This window comes from Chelon labrosus (genome assembly GCF_963514085.1).
Source record: "Chelon labrosus genome assembly, chromosome: 6".
Taxonomy (NCBI): domain Eukaryota; kingdom Metazoa; phylum Chordata; class Actinopteri; order Mugiliformes; family Mugilidae; genus Chelon; species Chelon labrosus.
In genome coordinates, this window is record NC_140342.1 from 29,140,956 (window position 1) to 29,161,149 (window position 20,194).

Below are 20,194 nucleotides of genomic sequence, written 5' to 3' on the forward strand. Positions count from 1 at the left end.
TTTTCCTTCACCTCAGTTATATGTGGATTGTGAACTCCGACATTAAAGCTAAGAAAGCCTCTTGTCTCCTCCTGGAGTCATTTATTTGTTTAGATTGTTTCATTTGATGTTTTGTATGTGTTACTTACTTTTCTGGTTTTAAGCTTCAGATGTGACACTAACAAGAGAGTCATCAGTCTCACTGGTAGTGATGCAGACCATCATCAGTGATGTTATTTTTCTCAGCCCATGTATAGATTCTAATGATACAGCTATGTAAAGTGATCATGTAAGACTAGTAGATTCACACTGAAGTCTGAAGCTCAGTAAACTGTGTTCATCAAGGCTGCAGAAAGATGTCACTGACATCACAAGTGAAAGTAGTCACAGTGCTTCAACTGAATGATCATATTTACAGAGGTGTATACACTTACTGTATATTTTATAGTATCCTTTAGAAAAAAAGGAAGTATTGATTTGCTGGCTTAATGAAGAAGGAAGAAGTCTCTAAAACACTCCACTGACCAGCCCCAATAACAATGCATCAAAAACAGAAGTGAACAGACAGCTGAGATTATCAATGAAGTAATTTTAAAAACTTGCTTGGAAGAGCAAGCCAGTAAGACAAGATCACCATCCCAACCATGAAGCATAGGGGTGGCAGCATCATGTTGTGGGGGTGCTTTGATATGGGAGGGACTGGTGCACTTCAGAAAACAGTTGAGGGAGGAAGATTGTGTGGATATATTGAAGCAATCTCAAAACATCAACCAGGAAGTTAGAGCTTGGTTTGTATCTTCCAAACCGACACTGACCCAAACATACTCCTCAAGGACAACAAAGTTGAGGTATAGGAATGACCAACACAAAGTCCTGACCTCAGTCCAAAAGAAAACATCTTGTAGCCTACATTTGACTCACTTCATAAAAAACAAAACAAGTATACAAGTTATTTGAGAAGAAATTCAACATTTATTCTTTAGTGAAGTTTCTTATTGTCATATATTCAATTCAATTCAATTCAATTTTATTTATATAGCGTCAATAACAATACAAATCTTCTCAAGACGCTTTACAAAAACCCGGCCTGAAACCCCCAGAGCAAGCCTGAAGGCAACGGTGGCAGGAAAAACTCCCTTTTAACAGGAAGAAACCTTGAGCAGAACCCAGCTCATATGGAGGGACCCATCTGCCTAAGGCCAGCCGGGTACAGACAGAAGAAAGAGAGAACAGCAAAGAGAGAAGAGAAGAGAACAGCAAGATAAACATACATCTGTCATAGATACACATATCTGACTAAAGCGTACATGTGGAATCTTATGATACAAACTGATGATGTTACATGACAGTTTGAAAATGTAAGAGGAATCATAGGCAGGTTGGAGAATTGTTCATTCAGGTAGGAGTGGATAACTGCAGGATTCCATGAAGACTGGGCAGGATGAAAACAGTTTTCCTTGTTGCTCTGATAGTGAATGATGATTGCTGGTGAAAATGTCTTTTAAACTTCCTTTAATGTTAACATAAAGGTCAAATAAAACAAGTTAAAAGGTCATAACTATTTCAGTCAATAGAAACAGAGTAGACATAATATGTTGACCTCAGTCCAAAAGAAACCACCTTGTAGCCTACATTTGAGTCACTTTATAAAAAACACAAGCACACAAGTTATTTGAGAAGAAATTCAACATTTATTCTTAAGTGAAGTTTCTTATTGTCACATATTCAGGATGAAAACAGTTTTCCTTGTTGCTCTGACAGTCAATGATGACTGCTGGTAAAAATGTCTTTTAAACGTCCTTTAATGTTAACATAAAGGTCAAATAAAACAAGTTAAAAGGTCATAACTATTTCAGTCAATAGAAACATTGAGAAGATATAATATGCATTAACTAAAAAAGTCTATAACTCAGTGACTCTCTGAAATATAAAAATAAAAATATAAGAACAAGTTTTGCAGCCAAACACATGAAAACAACTGATGCAGACTATTATCTGGGTTAAACCCATTTAAACTATTAAAACATACAGATTAAGATATGAGTTGATCTTAAAGGTAACTAGTGTCAAGTCACTGCAGGAATGTGTCCCTTATTGATGACTGGCATCTGGCTGGTTTATCTCAAGTTGAGAGGACAGAGAGGAAGATGGTGTGTGTTTATGTGTGAGAGACAGACAAGAGGAAAGAATACAGATTATGGTATCCTGGTCAAATCTGTCAATAACAGAAGGATTTCATCACACTGATACATTGTCAGTTTCTCTACATGGTACTGCAGTCTCTGGAAGAGTTGTTTTGTTAGCCATGTTCTTTCAGTTCTCGCCATTAAAACACAGTCTGGTTGTCTTATCTTCTCCCTGTCCTGTTAGATGGTCGTCCCAGTCAGAGAGAGAGGTGTCTCCTTTCATCTGTTTTAACCTCATCTCAGAGAATAATTACATCAGATGTCTGCCACAACATTCAAACTGAACAAATTCTGACATGTTTTTTATAAGCTCGTCTTCCCAGAGATGTTTTTCCCCATAGATGTTTCAGGAAGATGACCCCTCACCTGTGAGTCCTCATGTGGATAGTTAAAATACTACTTAAAACATTTCCCACATGTTTTACACGGATTGGGTTTCTCTCCTGTGTGAGCCCTCATATGGGAAGTTAAATTATATCTTCGACTGAAGGTCTTACCACATGTTTCACATGAAAACCGCTTCTCACCTGTGTGAGTCCTCATATGAAAAATTAAAGTAGATTTTCGACTGAAGGTATTCCCACATGTTTCACATGAATACGGTTTCTCACCTGTGTGAGTCCTCATGTGGACAGTTAAATGAGATCTTCGACCGAAGGTTTTACTACATGTTTCACATGAATAGGGCTTCTCACCTGTGTGAGTCCTCATATGCTTAGTTAAAGCAGATCTTCGACCGAAGCTTTTCCCACATGTTTCACATGAATACGGCCTCTCACCTTGGTGAGTCCTAATGTGGATAATTAAAGTACATCTATGTCTGAAGGTTTTACTACATGTTTCACAAGAATACAGCTTCTCACCTGTGTGAGTTCTCATGTGCTTATTTAAATAACTATTGCAACTGAAGGTTTCTCCACAGACGTCACATGTTACAGACTTTTTACCTGTGTCAGTATCACACTGACTCTCTGACATGGGAGAGATGTCTACGTTGTTACTGTGTCTTGTGTCTCTGTGACATCTCTTCTTTGGATTCAGCTCTGCATTTCTAGTTGATCTTGAGTCTACATGTTTGCTTCCTTCCTGATGTGAGCTCTCAGCTGCAGGAGAGCTGTTAGAGAAGAGCTGGTCACTGTTTGGTTCTGGTTCACCGTGCTCACTTTCCTCATCAGCAAGAGTCTCCATCAAGGAATCAGTCTGCTGGTTCACCACAAGATGTTCTCCGTGTGGACTGATGCAGAGTTCCTCCTGGTCCTCTTTCATATGTGGAGGTTCTGGTTCCTCCAGTTCCTCTTTCATCCGTGGAGGTTCTGGTTCCTCCTGTTCCTCTTTCATCCGTGGAGGTTCTGGTTCCTCTGGTTCCTCTTTCATCTGTGGAGGTTCTGGTTCCTCCTGGTCCAGACTAGAGTTCCTCTCCTGGTTACAGAGCTGCTGGTCCCTGAGAACCTCCTCCTCTGTCCAGACATATTGCTGTGGGAGGTCTGGAGGGACAAAGAGACACAACATAAATGTTACTAATGTGATGACAAGAAAACATTTAAACTGTAAATTTAATGTGGAACACCGACACACTGGCTGCTGCCAGTAAAGTCAGTCCACACTACAACAGACCTTTTCCAAGAACTTCCTATCTAACCATTGTTAAAGGGGAACTCCGGCGCAAAATGAACCTGGGGTTAATAACACATGTGTACCGAGTTCGACCGTTCTCTGGTATTTGTTTTCATGCATTTGTTTTGTTAGTCAAATGTGACCAGTTTTCTTGCAAACCGCTATTTAGCGTATAACGCTAGCCTTAGGGGCACACCGACACATAAAAAGAAATCGCTATTTCTATACCACTAACAAGGCTCACAATATCACCACACTTACACGGTAGCATAACTAGGGTCTCTACATGTAAACCGAAGCACTGAGAACTTTGCATCCGGCTCGCATATCCAAGCGGTCGCCATCTTGGGGATCTGAACTGTCTGTTGCCGGAAGAAAGCACTGAGAGCACTGAACGAAGAGTGTTCAGTTTCCCCAAGATGGCGCCCGCTTGGATATGCGAGCCGGACGCGAACGGTACTGTATTCCTTTTTTAATAAACTACCTGTATACTTGCAAAGTTCTCAATGCTTCGGTTTACATGTAGAGACCCTAGTTATGCTACCGTGTAAGTGTGGTGATATTGTGAGCCTTGTTAGTGGTATAGAAATAGCGATTTCTTTTTATGTGTCGGTGTGCCCCGAAGGCTAGCGTTATACGCTAAATAGCGGTTTGCAAGAAAACTGGTCACATTTGACTAACAAAACAAATGCATGAAAACAAATACCAGAGAACGGTCGAACTCGGTACACATGTGTTATTAACCCCAGGTTAATTTTGCGCCGGAGTTCCCCTTTAATGTTTAGTGAATCATGGAGAATGTATTTGGAGTGTTTCTTGTAGCACACCAGTGAAGATAGATCACAGTGACAAACATGTGCTATGGTGGCTAGGCTAACCACATCCATGTTAGCTAGCACTGAGTAGCAACAGTCCATGTAGCGTTAGCTGTGCTAGTTAGCCTCTTAGCATGTTATCAGTCTTGTAGCTGAGTGTCTTTCCTCTGTGTCTTCTCCATACTGTGTGTTTCAATTCATTAGTTACTTCATTTAGACCATTCTAGTTAAGGATGCACCGAAATTTAAAAAAATAAAAATAAAAACTTCTTGGCTGAAACCGAAACACCGAAAGAAATTATTCTGACAATTATTAGTACCACTGCATTCATGGCTATAACTGTGTACTTACAGATGCATACCTCTGGAAATGTCAGCATTGGACGTTTTGTAAATCTCTATCAGTTGGTCTTTATATAACATTTATACTATATATTGAAATACGTCCACTGGCTGCGGTTGTTGCTCGCGTCATCACAACATTCGGTTTCGGCCGTGTTGTTTCGGTGATAAAAGTCTTCGGTGGCCGAATATTCGGTGCATCCCTAATTCTGGATGTACTCACCCGTTCTGTGTAACTTTATCTCGGGTTTCCAGGTGATATCCAGCAGTCTGCGCTGACGATCGATCTCTTCCTCGTACTGGACGACAGTTCTTTCAACGACTCTGAATATTTCTTCAGCAGCAGCAGTTAGTCGCTCGATGATCAACTCTCTCAAACTCTCAGCTGAAGACATTGTTACTTCAACAGCTCTAATATTTATCTGGACACGACGACACGACACAACCGTCTTCCAGCTCAGTCCACAAACACAGCAACACAACAACACTACTAACGGAGTTTAAAAAAACAAACCACTTCCTGGTGTCCCACGATAAATGTCCGACAGAGGAGGAGAGTTAACATTTTGTTCCGTTGCATCTTTACTCAGATCATGTAATCTTGCAAGAATATTAACTGTGCATTCCCCAAATATAAAACAAACATCAACATATTGATTGTTTTTTTTTTTTTTTTAGAAGTTTTAGATTTTTTATTATTTTACTGAACAGCATTGACTGTATAAAAAGATTATGTTTTCCTTATACAGTAGATGGTCTACAGCACAACTGATACTTCCGGACCTTCACAGTGGGTACATTTGGCTGAAGCGATTTTGGCTACTTGGCTACTCGACAACTGCTACGAAGTGCTAGCTAACATGGATGTGGTTAGCCCAGCCGTAGCACATGTTTGTCACTGTGATCTATCTTCACTGGTGTGCTACAAGAAACACTCAAAATACATTCTCCATGATTCACTAAACATTAACAATGGTTAGATAGGAAGTTCTTGGAAAAGGTCTGTTGTAGTTTGGACTGACTTTACTGGCAGCAGCCAGTGTGTCGGTGTTCCGTATTAAATTTACAGTTTAAATGTCACCTGTGTTTTCCTGTCATCACATTAGTAACATTTATGTTGTGTCTCTTTGTCGATCCAGACCTCCCACAGCATGTTCTTTCAGTTCTCGCCATTAAAACACAGTCTGGTTGTCTTGTCTTCTCTTTGTCCTGTGGCTCCTGTACAAACTTTAGGTTGACAAACAAAGGAGGTCGTAAAGTGGTCCTCTCTAAATCCTGTTGTAAACTCAAGTGTCATATAGATGGTCGTCCCAGGCAGAGAGAGATGTCTCCTTCCATCTGTTTTAACCTCATCTCACAGAATAATTAGATCAGAAGTCTGCCACAGCATTCAAACTGAAAAAATCGTCATGTTTTTTGTTTTAGGACGACAGTTTCTCACCCGTGTGAGTCCTCATGTGCTTAGTCAAAAGCTACTTTGATTGAAGTGTTTCCCACACGGCGTGCAAGAAAGCGGTTTATTATCTCATTGGATTGTCGTATGTTTTCTAATTGATGACAAGGCAGTAAATCTTTTACCGCATATTTCACAAAGGTATGGTCTCTCATCTGTGTGAGACGTGATGTGTGAAATAAAACCACAATGCAGCATAAAACTTTTACCACATGATTTGAAGAGATATGGTTTTTCACCTGTGTGACGCCTTGTTTACATTGAAGTTACCGCTATGACTGAAGATGGTGCCACATATTTTACAACAATACGGTTTCTCACCTGCATGAATTCTTTATATTGGATTCATGTTTAAAGGTTTTTCCACAGCTGGATTCAGCTCTGTTTTTCTGTTTATTGTTCAGGCTCGATATTTTATGCTCAAGGATGAGTGGGTTGTTTTCGCAGAATGTTTTGTCTGAAAAAAAAATGATATTTCATCTCATCTCAGAGAATAATTAGATCAGATGGTGATGACAACATTTTTTTTGTTTCCCATAAGGAAATTTGTTATTGTGCTGTAAAAAACAAATATGAATATGAAACAACAACTGTGTCCGGGTGAATAAACTTAGACTTCATTTCAAATAATACAGAAGTTAAATCAATCTGTTGACGTTTGTTTTGTCTTTGGGGAATGCAGAGTTAATATTCCTGCTAGAAAATGATGATATGATCCGAAATGAGAGATTTAAAGAGATAGCGGAACAAAATGTTAACTCTCGTCCATTGTCGGACCTTTATAGTGTTACACCAGGCGGAAGTGGTTTGTTTTTTAAACTCCGTTAGTAGCGTTGCTGTGTTGCTGTGTTTGTGGACTGAGCTGGAAGACGGTTGTGTCGTGTCGTCGTGTCCAGATAAATATTAGAGCTGTTGAAGTAACAATGTCTTCAGCTGAGAGTTTGAGAGAGTTGATCATCGAGCGACTAACTGCTGCTGCTGAAGAAATATTCAGAGTCGTTGAAAGAACTGTCGTCCAGTACGAGGAAGAGATCGATCGTCAGCGCAGACTGCTGGATATCACCTGGAAACCCGAGATAAAGTTACACAGAATAGGTGAGTAGAACTAGAATGGTCTAAATGAAGTAACTAATGAATGGAAACACACAGTATGGAGAAGACACAGAGGAAAGACACTCAGCTACAAGACTGATAACATGCTAAGAGGCTAACTAGCACAGCTAACGCTACATGGACTGTTGCTACTCAGTGCTAGCTAACATGGATGTGGTTAGCCTAGCCACCGTAGCACATGTTTGTCACTGTGATCTATCTTCACTGGTGTGCTACAAGAAACACTCAAAATACATTCTCCATGATTCACTAAACATTAACAATGGTTAGATAGGAAGTTCTTGGAAAAGGTCTGTTGTAGTGTGGACTGACTTTACTGGCAGCAGCCAGTGTGTCGTTGTTCCGTATTAAATTTACAGTTTAAATGTCACCTGTGTTTTCTTGTCATCACATTAGTAACATTTCTGTTGTGTCTCTTTGTCCCTCCAGACCTCCCACAGCAACATGTCTGGACAGAGGAGGAGGTTCTCAGGAACCAGCAGCTCTGTAACCAGGAGATGAACTCTAGTCTGGACCAGGAGGAACCAGAACCTCCACAGATGAAAGAGGAACCGGAGGAACCAGAACCCCCACAGATTAAAGAGGAACAGGAGGAACCAGAATCTCCACGGATGGAAGAGGACCAGGAGGAACCAGAACCTCCACAGATTAAAGAGGACCAGGAGGAACCAGAACCTCCACAGATGAAAGAGGAACTGGAGGAACCAGAACCTCCACAGATTACAGAGGACCAGGAGGAACCAGAACCTCCACAGATTAAAGAGGACCAGGAGGAACCAGAACCTCCACGGATGGAAGAGCAACAGGAGGAACCAGAACCTCCACAGATTAAAGAGGACCAGGAGGAACCAGAACCTCCACAGATGAAAGAGGAACCAGAGGAACCAGAACCTCCACAGATGAAAGAGGAACCAGAGGAACCAGAACCACCACAGATTACAGAGGAACAGGAGGAACTCTACATCAGTCAGCAGGGAGAATATCTTGTAGTGAACCAGGAGACTGATTCCTTGATGGAGACTCCTGCTGATGAGGAAAGTGTTCACATTGAACCAGAGCCAGAAGGTATCAAGTTTGTAACATGTGACGTCTGTGGAAAAGTCTTCAAGAGTGAATACACAATGAAAGTCCATTACAGAATCCACACAGGTGAGAATCTTTATTGTTGCAAACTCTGTGGGAAAACCTTCATTTACAATAGTTATTTAATTAAACACATCAGGACTCACACAGGTGAGAAGCCACATTCATGCGAAACATGTGGGAAAACCTTCAGACTAAGATCTATTTTAACTATCCACATAAGAATTCACACAGGTGAGAAACCGTATTCGTGTGAAACATGTGGTAAGACCTTTAATCAAAGATCTCATTTCACTTCCCACAAGAGGACTCACACAGGTGAGAGGCCGTATTCATGTGAAACATGTGGGAAAACCTTCGGTAAAAGAGCTAGTTTAACTGTCCACGTGAGGACCCACACAGGTGAGAAGCCGTACCTTTGTAAAGTGTGTGGGAAAACATTTTCTCACATCTCAGCATTATCAAGGCATAAAAAAATCCACACAGCCCAGAAGCTTAAGGTTAAGGGTCAAGAAGATCCTGGAACTGCCCAGTCTCCCCAGACACTCTCTCTTCTCTCTACTGCCATCAGGCCGGCGTTTCCGCCTGAGGACAAAGACTGAGAGGCTGAAGAAGAGTTTCTGTCCACATGCCATCCATCTGCTCCACTCTGAACCTTAAACTGGACCTCAATACCACTGCACAACTTCACAATACAGTAAATGTGTATATATACGTGCTACCCCCTCTAAGTTTACATTTCAAGTTTACAGTCTGTATTTTATATTACTTCACTCAGTTTTACATTTACACTTATATTGTTTAGATTGTGTGTTGTCTGCATTTATTACTGTTTTACTGTAATACTTTTTTAATACTGGCTGCAGGTACAAAAATACATTTCACTGGGCATTGTACTGTGTATACCTGTTCATGTGACAAATAAACCATATCTCATCTTATCTAAGCCATATTGTTGCAAATTCTGTGGTAAAACCTCCAGTTTTACAGATCTGTTTTAATTGCCCACACGAGGACTCACACAGGTGAGGGGTCGTCTTCCTGAAACATCTGTGGGAAAGAAAACATCTCTGGGAAGACGAGCTTGTAAAAAAACATGTCAGAATTTGTTCAGTTTGAATGTTGTGCCAGACATCTGATCTAATTATTCTCTTAGATGAGGTTAAAACAGATGAAAGGAGACACCTCTCTCTGCCTGTGACGACCATCTAACTGACACTTGAGTTTATGTTGTAAAAATACAAAGGTTAAACTGTCGCACAAAATATTTACTCTCCTCTTCTTATTTTATCGAAGAGGAAAGGTCCCACAGATGAGGCACCGATGCACCAAGTCTACAGCTCCTTCATTATGACTAGCTGGTTTCTCCCTAGCAAGGCTGTCTCTCTGTAACCATCTCTAGGTCTACTATAGAAAAATGAATGTAACCTTATTACTGCATGTGGATTCTGTACTTGCTGTAGTGCATGTGTCGACTCCTTGCTGCAAGTAAAACTTTAAATCGAGACTCCAGTGACTCTGTCATTGTTGATAAAATAATTTCCGTAACACATATTATGTCTACTCTGTTTCTATTGACTGAAATAGTTATGACCTTTTAACTTGTTTTATTTGACCTTTATGTTAACATTAAAGGAAGTTTAAAAGACATTTTCACCAGCAATCATCATTCACTATCAGAGCAACAAGGAAAACTGTTTTCATCCTGCCCAGTCTTCATGGAATCCTGCAGTTATCCACTCCTACCTGAATGAACAATTCTCCAACCTGCCTATGATTCCTCTTACATTTTCAAACTGTCATGTAACATCATCAGTTTGTATCATAAGATTCCACATGTACGCTTTAGTCAGATATGTGTATCTATGACAGATGTATGTTTATCTTGCTGTTCTCTTCTCTTCTCTCTTTGCTGTTCTCTCTTTCTTCTGTCTGTACCCGGCTGGCCTTAGGCAGATGGGTCCCTCCATATGAGCTGGGTTCTGCTCAAGGTTTCTTCCTGTTAAAAGGGAGTTTTTCCTGCCACCGTTGCCTTCAGGCTTGCTCTGGGGGTTTCAGGCCGGGTTTTTGTAAAGCGTCTTGAGACGATTTGTATTGTTATTGACGCTATATAAATAAAATTGAATTGAATTGAATTGAATATATGACAATAAGAAACTTCACTAAAGAATAAATGTTGAATTTCTTCTCAAATAACTTGTATACTTGTTTTGTTTTTTATGAAGTGAGTCAAATGTAGGCTACAAGATGTTTTCTTTTGGACTGAGGTCAGGACTTTGTGTTGGTCGTTCCTATACCTCGACTTTGTTGTCCTTGAGGAGTATGTTTGGGTCAGTGCCGGTTTGGAAGATCCAAACCAAGATCTAAGTGCACCAGTCCCTCCTGCAGCAAAGCACCCCCACAACATGAAGCTGCAACCCCTATGCTTCATGGTTGGGATGGTGATCTTGTCTTACTGGCTTGCTCTTCTAATCAAGTTTTTAAAATGAATCTCAGCTATCTGTTCACTTCTGTCTTTGATGTGTTGTTATTGGGGCTGGTCAGTGGAGTGTTTTAGAGACTTCTTCCTTCATCATCAAGCCAGCAAATCAATACTTCCTTTTTTTCTCAAAGATACTATAAAATATATAGTAAGTGTATACTTCTTAGTGAGAACCATCATCTGTCTCAGTAAATGTACTCAGTTACTCTGCAGTTCTGTAAATATGATTGTTCAGTTGAAGCACTGTGACTACTTTCACTTGTGATGTCAGTGACATCTTTGTACAGCTGTGATGAACACTGAGCTTCAGACCTCAGTGTGAATCTACTCGTCTTACATGCTCACTTTACAGAACTGTATGGTTAAAATCTATACATGGGATGAGAAAAACAACATCACTGATCATTGTCTGCATTACTACCAGTGAGACTGATGACTCTCGAAGTTCATTCATCATTGAATCCATCAGTTTGAAAGAAACGATGAAACTTCTCTGACTAAAGAAAGATGATTTATATAACACTGTGTCATCCATCTTTTACAGTTTGCCAGTGTTACCTCTAAAGCTTAAAACTAGAAAAGTAAAGAATACATACAAAACATCAAATGAAACACTCTAAACAAATAAAAGACTCCATCTTACAGGAAGGAGACTTGAGTCTTTCTTAGCTTTAACATCAGAGTTCACAATCCACATATAACTGAGGTGAAGGAAAAAAATGACAAAGGTCAGACATCTGAGGGGCGAGTGTTAACGTCTACCCTCAACACACAATGCTACAGGATAGGAATAATCCAAATACCACTCTGCATACTGGATTATATTGGATACTTCTCCCTCTCATGTTGACCTGAGGGCAAACAAGATGCTACACTGTCTTATTGTTCATCATCTTATGGTAAAAAAGTGGTATTACAAGGCTAGCACTAGCTAGCTAGCATGTGAAACAAAATACATAAATATATTTGTGAACTCTCTTTGGGGGTTTCATAGCACTTTCCATGAAATTTTCTCAGACATATTCTACCAGGATCCAAACTCTCAACTCTCACAAATGATTGTGGGGTCCTTTCTGATGAACACGAAATCTATTCCCACTATGTCATGGTTCTGAGTTCTGGATATTTTCTGTGGTCCTGTTTGGTTTTCCTTGTCTTTCCTGGTTTTATTTTGTAAAGTTCTTTCATGGTGTTGTCTTGTTTTATTTCCTGTTTTTTTCCCCCTTTGATTGTTGGATTGGTTTCTCCTTGTATGCATTCGTTTGACCTGTGCCTTGTCACCACCCTGCCCATGTGTATGTATAGCTCGGCCTTTCCCTTTGTTCTCTGTTGAGACGTCTGCTATGTTACCTCTGTTCTGGTCTGTGATGTTACCCTGTTTGTCTTACACTCATGCTTCCTCGTGTTCCAGTGTTTCTGTCTTGGTTTTGGTCCTTATCTGTATTTGGATGTTTTTGGATTATTCCACCATCCCTGCAGCATCTTTTGTTATCTTTCATAAGTTTTCATTAAATTTGTTTTGTTTCCTATTCCTGCCTCATCCCTGTGTCCTGCATTTGGTTCCTGATGCTACAAAACCCCTGACACACAGGTGTCACAGGGGTGATGCTTCTTAACTGCATGTCATCTTATGTAGATTTTCAAACCACTCTCGTCACCTAAACATGTTCCACATATCTCACAACACCACCCCTCCCCTGAGTCCTGGTCAAAATGGAAACTCTACAGATCAGTGTAGTTCATTTTCAATGCATCCATTAATTTCCTGTAAAAAACACATAATTTAACTTATAGATTCTGTGTATCTTCAGTTTAGATCATCTATTTGTATTTCTGTGTTGTAATATGTTGTAGTGTAGTAGATAGAGTAGTGAAGTGTACATATTTTCATTTCCGAGAGAAGGAACTACTCATCCCATAAACCACCGCGCCTCACTGAAGGCGCCTCACTGAAGTCGACTCAAAGACACAACCTCGAAAGAGCCTTTCCAGCGACTTCCAAATCTGACGACGACCACGCGAACCTGTGCTGCTGTGTGGGCTACTGTAACTGTAATTAATAAATAAATAAATAAATAAAAGAGAACCTGTGTTGCGTTTTTGCACGGTAGACTTATCAGTTAGTCATCTAGCAATGCTATGTTTGATTATGCTTAAACTGGGCTTGCTATTTCTTTTAACCATCAGCGATATAGTCAGGTAAGTAACGTTAGCCTATTAGCCTAGTTTGCTTTGCATTTCAGGACGCTTTTTTGGCGTTTGTTACCAATTATAATCAAACGATGTGTAGTGAAAAGGTAACGCTACAAGTGACACTTTCACAACGTAATGAAATGATGAGTGGGAAACGGCTCTTGGTAAGGTGAACTTTAGAAAAACCCTGCAACTGAACGTGATGTGATTTTGCCAAATTAGACCGCTTTAGATAAGTTTCGTTGTTGTTCTATGCGGTCATTTTCAAGAGGTTCGTAGGCCAAGGGCTACATCTGTTGGTGAAACTGCAATTAGAAAAAAAAAAAAAAAAACACAATCTCAGTGTTTGTATATTTTCATATTCACAGAGTTCTCAAATTATGTACAGAATTATTTTATTGTGCCTCATCAGACCTCTTTTAAAGTAAAATAGAGTTTTGAATTTTAAATGTTCCAGTGACACATAGGCCTATATAAAAGACTAATGTGTGCAATATTTTTGTATGATGGTTCAATCAAAAATGCATTTCAGTAGAATATATATATATTTTATATATGTCCTTCTTTTCATGTTTGGTGCCATTGTTAATGTAAAATTATTTATTTGCAGCAGTTATTTTGGAAGTAAAGAGAACCTAACTAAGAAATTCTGAATGGTTGTTATTCCTTTGGTGGTGGGTGGTTGGTTGGTTGGTTGGGGGGGGGGGGGGGGGGGGTACTGTAAGCAATAGTAGCAGTTATAGTAAGTCAATGTGTCTTGGCAGCAAATATGTAGCACAATGGGACTAGGAGAAACAGTATTCCACACCTCTGGATGTTTTTATTAATATATTGTGGAAGTGACAATAAACATGACTTGAAACATGAATCTAAAAGTTTAGATCTTAGATTAGAGTTTTAACTCCAGAAGACTTGAAGAGAAGCTATACTGTTAAAGATAAAGATCTGACATGTTTTTTGAAGTTCACCATTGGAGATATATTTTTCCAACAGATGTTTCAGGGCGATGACTTCTCATGTGTATATTTAAGTTATCCTTTTGATTGAAGGTTTGACCACATATTTCTTAAAGATCATGGTGTGAAGTCAAATACTTACTGGAAATGAATCATTTCCCGCATGTTTTGCAACAATATGGTCTCTCATCTGTGTGAGTCATCATATGCAAATTCAAATTACTACTCTGACTGAAACTTTTACCATGTTTTGCAAGACTACAGCTTCTCGCATGTGTTACTTCTCATGTGTAGAGTTCAATTACTACTGTTACTGAAGGTTTTCCCACAGATTCTGCAACAATGCGGTTTCTCATCTGAGTAGATTGTCAAATACTTTATTTATGCAGATAAATCATAAAATCTTTTCTCATAGATATTACAAAGGTACAGTTTCTCACCTGTGTAAGTTCTTGTGTGGACAACTAAGCTACACCTCTGACTGAAGGTTTTCCCACATGTTTCACAATGATAAGGTGTCTCACCTGTGTGAACTCTGTAATGTGTCCGGTCCAATCCCTACTTTAACTGAAACATTTCAGATATATCATGAGTGGACTGTCATATGGTCTGTCATTGATGACCAGATAAGAAATATTTTTCCACACGTTTTACAAGAATACGTACTCTCGCCTGTGTGAATCCTGGTGTGAGAAATCAAACCACTATTATGCGTGAAACTTTTCCCATAAAATTTACAACAATAGGGTTTCTCACCTGTAATGTCTCTTCGTATTGGACTAATATTTAAAGGTTTTCCCACAGACGTCACATGTTACAGACTTTCTACCTGTGTCAGTATCACACTGACTCTCTGACATGGGAGAGTTGTCTACATTGTTACTGTGTCTTGTGTCTCTGTGACGTCTCTTCTTTGGATTCAGCTCTACATTTCTAGTTGATCCTGAGTCTACATGTTTGCTTCCTTCCTGATCTGAGTCCTCAGCTACTGGAGAGATGGGAGAGAGGAGCTGGTCACTGTTTGGTTCTGGTTCCTCCTGGTCCAGACTGGAGTTCCACTCCTGGTTACAGAGCTGCTGGTCAGTGAGAACCTGTTGCTGTGGGAGGTCTAGAAGGACAAAGAGACACAACAAAACGGAAAACGTGTGTAGTAGTTTCAATTTTCTTAAAGAAGATGCTTTTCTGCTGATGAGACGAGACTAGAATGTTATTTGATATTATAACATGTAATTCGAATATCAGATACTCAAAATACAGGATCTCTTCACACAGCCTGACTGTCTTTCTAAATGTGCATGCCTGTCATTGGATTGGATTAGAGGCCTATATGATGTTAGTGGACTGTTGTTGACCTTTGTCTTTGGGGAATGCAGAGTTAATATTCCTGCTAGAAAATGACGATATGATCCGAAATGAGAGATTTAAAAAGATAGCGGAACAAAATGTTAACTCTCGTCCCCTGTCGGACCTTTATCGTGGGACACCAGGCGGAAGTGGTTTGTTTTTTAAACTCCGTTAGTAGTGTTGTTGTGTTTCTGTGTTTGTGGACTGAGCTGGAAGACGGTTGTGTCGTGTCGTCGTGTCCAGATAAATATTAGAGCTGTTGAAGTAACAATGTCTTCAGCTGAGAGTTTGAGAGAGTTGATCATCGAGCGACTAACTGCTGCTGCTGAAGAAATATTCAGAGTCGTTGAAAGAACTGTCGTCCAGTACGAGGAAGAGATCGATCGTCAGCGCAGACTGCTGGATATCACCTGGAAACCCGAGATAAAGTTACACAGAATAGGTGAGTAGAACTAAATTAGGGATGCACCGAATATTCGGCCAAAGAAGACTTTTATCACCGAAACAACACGGCCGAAACAGGATGTTGTGATGACGCGAGCAACAACCGCAGCCAGTGGACGTATTTCAATATATAGTTTAAATGTTATATAAAGACCAACTGATAGAGATTTACAAAACGTCCAATGCTGACATTTCCAGAGGTATGCATCTGTAAGTACACAGTCATAGCCATGAATGCAGTGGTACTAATAATTGTCAGAATAATTTCTTTCGGTGTTTCGGTTTCAGCCAAGAAGTTTTTTGGGTTTTTTTTAAATTTTGGTGCATCCTTAACTAGAATGGTCTAAATGAAGTAACTAATGAATGGAAACACACAGTATGGAGAAGACACAGAGGAAAGACACTCAGCTACAAGGCTGATAACATGCTAAGAGGCTAACTAGCACAGCTAACGCTACATGGACTGTTGCTACTCAGTGCTAGCTAACATGGATGTGGTTAGCCTAGCCACCGTAGCACATGTTTGTCACTGTGATCTATCTTCAGTGGTGTGCTACAAGAAACACTCAAAATACATTCTCCATGATTCACTAAACATTAACAATGGTTAGATAGGAAGTTCTTGGAAAAGGTCTGTTGTAGTGTGGACTGACTTTACTGGCTGCAGCCAGTGTGTCGGTGTTCCGTATTAAATTTACAGTTTAAATGTCACCTGTGTTTTCCTGTCATCACATTAGTAACATTTCTGTTGTGTCTCTTTGTCCCTCCAGACCTCCCACAGCAATATGTCTGGACAGAGGAGGAGGTTCTCAGGGACCAGCAGCTCTGTAACCAGGAGAGGAACTCTAGTCTGGACCAGGAGGAACCAGAACCTCCACAGATGAAAGAGGAACCGGAGGAACCAGAACCCCCACAGATTAAAGAGGAACAGGAGGAACCAGAATCTCCACGGATGGAAGAGGACCAGGAGGAACCAGAACCTCCACAGATTAAAGAGGAACCGGAGGAACCAGAACCCCCACAGATTAAAGAGGATCAGGAGGAACCAGAATCTCCACGGATGGAAGAGGAACAGGAGGAACCAGAACCTCCACAGATTAAAGAGGATCAGGAGGAACCAGAATCTCCACGGATGGAAGAGGAACCGGAGGAACCAGAACCTCCACAGATTAAAGAGGACCAGGAGGAACCAGAACCTCCACAGATGAAAGAGGAACCAGAGGAACCAGAACCTCCACAGATGAAAGAGGAACCAGAGGAACCGGAGGAACCAGAACCTCCACAGATTACAGAGGACCAGGAGGACCCAGAACCTCCACAGATGAAAGAGGAACAGGAGGAACCAGAACCTCCACAGATTAAAGAGGACCAGGAGGAACCAGAACCCCCACAGATTACAGAGGACCAGGAGGACCCAGAACCTCCACAGATGAAAGAGGAACAGGAGGAACCAGAACCTCCACAGATTAAAGAGGAACAGGAGGAACCAGAACCTCCACAGATTAAAGAGGAACAGGAGGAACTCTACATCAGTCAGCAGGGAGAATATCTTGTAGTGAACCAGGAGACTGATTCCTTGATGGAGACTCCTGCTGATGAGGAAAGTGTTCACATTGAACCAGAGCCAGAAGGTATCAAGTTTGTAACATGTGACGTCTGTGGAAAAGTCTTCAAGAGTGAATACACAATGAAAGTCCATTACAGAATCCACACAGGTGAGAATCTTTATTGTTGCAAACTCTGTGGGAAAACCTTCATTTACAATAGTTATTTAATTAAACACATCAGGACTCACACAGGTGAGAAGCCACATTCATGCGAAACATGTGGGAAAACCTTCAGACTAAGATCTATTTTAACTATCCACATAAGAACTCACACAGGTGAGAAACCGTATTCGTGTGAAACATGTGGTAAGACCTTTAATCAAAGATCTCATTTCACTTCCCACAAGAGGACTCACACAGGTGAGAGGCCATATTCATGTGAAACATGTGGGAAAACCTTCGGTAAAAGAACTAGTTTAACTGTCCACGTGAGGACCCACACAGGTGAGAAGCCGTACCTTTGTAAAGTGTGTGGGAAAACATTTTCTGACATCTCAGCATTATCAAGGCATACAAAAATCCACACAGCCCAGAAGCTTAAGGTTAAGGGTCAAGAAGATCCTGGAACTGCCCAGTCTCCCCAGACACTCTCTCTTCTCTCTACTGCCATCAGGCCGGCGTTTCCGCCTGAGGACAAAGACTGAGAGGCTGAAGAAGAGTTTCTGTCCACATGCCATCCATCTGCTCCACTCTGAACCTTAAACTGGACCTCAATACCACTGCACAACTTCACAATACAGTAAATGTGTATATATACGTGCTACCCCCTCTAAGTTTACATTTCAAGTTTACAGTCTGTATTTTATATTACTTCACTCAGTTTTACATTTACACTTATATTGTTTAGATTGTGTGTTGTCTGCATTTATTACTGTTTTACTGTAATACTTTTTTAATACTGGCTGCAGGTACAAAAATACATTTCACTGGGCATTGTACTGTGTATACCTGTTCATGTGACAAATAAACCCTATCTCATCTTATCTAAGCCATATTGTTGCAAATTCTGTGGTAAAACCTCCAGTTTTACAGATCTGTTTTAATTGCCCACACGAGGACTCACACAGGTGAGGGGTCGTCTTCCTGAAACATCTGTGGGAAAGAAAACATCTCTGGGAAGACGAGCTTGTAAAAAAACATGTCAGAATTTGTTCAGTTTGAATGTTGTGCCAGACATCTGATCTAATTATTCTCTTAGATGAGGTTAAAACAGATGAAAGGAGACACCTCTCTCTGCCTGTGACGACCATCTAACTGACACTTGAGTTTATGTTGGAAAAATACAAAGGTTAAAGTGTCGCACAAAATATTTACTCTCCTCTTCTTATTTTATCGAAGAGGAAAGGTCCCACAGATGAGGCAAGTCTACAGCTCCTTCATTATGACTAGCTGGTTTCTCCCTAGCAAGGCTGTCTCTCTGTAACCATCTCTAGGTCTACTATAGAAAAATGAATGTAACCTTATTACTGCATGTGGATTCTGTACTTGCTGTAGTGCATGTGTCGACTCCTTGCTGCAAGTAAAACTTTAAATCGAGACTCCAGTGACTCTGTCATTGTTGATGAAATAATTTCCGTAACACATATTATGTCTACTCTGTTTCTATTGACTGAAATAGTTATGACCTTTTAACTTGTTTTATTTGACCTTTATGTTAACATTAAAGGAAGTTTAAAAGACATTTTCACCAGCAATCATCATTCACTATCAGAGCAACAAGGAAAACTGTTTTCATCCTGCCCAGTCTTCATGGAATCCTGCAGTTATCCACTCCTACCTGAATGAACAATTCTCCAACCTGCCTGTGATTCCTCTTACATTTTCAAACTGTCCTGTAACATCATCAGTTTGTATCATAAGATTCCACATATACGCTTTTGTCAGATATGTGTATCTATGACAGATGTATGTTTATCTTGCTGTTCTCTCTTTCTTCTCTCTTTGCTGTTCTCTCTTTCTTCTGTCTGTACCCGGCTGGCCTTAGGCAGATGGGTCCCTCCATATGAGCTGGGTTCTGCTCAAGGTTTCTTCCTGTTAAAAGGGAGTTTTTCCTGCCACCGTTGCCTTCAGGCTTGCTCTGGGGGTTTCAGGCCGGGTTTTTGTAAAGCGTCTTGAGACGATTTGTATTGTTATTGACGCTATATAAATAAAATTGAATTGAATTGAATTGAATATATGACAATAAGAAACTTCACTAAAGAATAAATGTTGAATTTCTTCTCAAATAACTTGTATACTTGTTTTGTTTTTTATGAAGTGAGTCAAATGTAGGCTACAAGATGTTTTCTTTTGGACTGAGGTCAGGACTTTGTGTTGGTCATTCCTATACCTCGACTTTGTTGTCCTTGAGGAGTATGCTTGGGTCAGTGCCGGTTTGGAAGATCCAAACCAAGATCTAAGTGCACCAGTCCCTCCTGCAGCAAAGCACCCCCACAACATGAAGCTGCCACCCCTATGCTTCATGGTTGGGATGGTGATCTTGTCTTACTGGCTTGCTCTTCTAATCAAGTTTTTAAAATGAATCTCAGCTATCTGTTCACTTCTGTCTTTGATGTGTTGTTATTGGGGCTGGTCAGTGGAGTG

The 20,194-nt window shown here is 40.3% G+C and overlaps 2 protein-coding genes across 2 annotated transcripts; one reads left to right on the top strand and one right to left on the bottom strand.

Moving 5' to 3' along the window:
• Positions 1-1,654: 1,654 nt before the first annotated feature.
• Positions 1,655-6,474, bottom strand: LOC311489512 (uncharacterized protein). Its single transcript, XM_084546627.1, has 2 exons — positions 5,160-6,474; positions 1,655-3,649 (listed from the first exon to the last, which is right to left on the bottom strand). The coding sequence occupies exons 1-2, from the start codon at positions 5,329-5,331 to the stop codon at positions 2,562-2,564; spliced, it is 1,260 nt and encodes a 419-aa protein (XP_084402753.1). The 5' UTR covers positions 5,332-6,474; the 3' UTR covers positions 1,655-2,561.
• On the top strand, positions 6,468-10,684 carry LOC311489511 (uncharacterized protein). The gene is made up of 2 exons (XM_084546626.1): positions 6,468-7,484; positions 7,932-10,684. The coding sequence occupies exons 1-2, from the start codon at positions 7,313-7,315 to the stop codon at positions 9,185-9,187; spliced, it is 1,428 nt and encodes a 475-aa protein (XP_084402752.1). The 5' UTR covers positions 6,468-7,312; the 3' UTR covers positions 9,188-10,684.
• Positions 10,685-20,194: the final 9,510 nt, after the last annotated feature.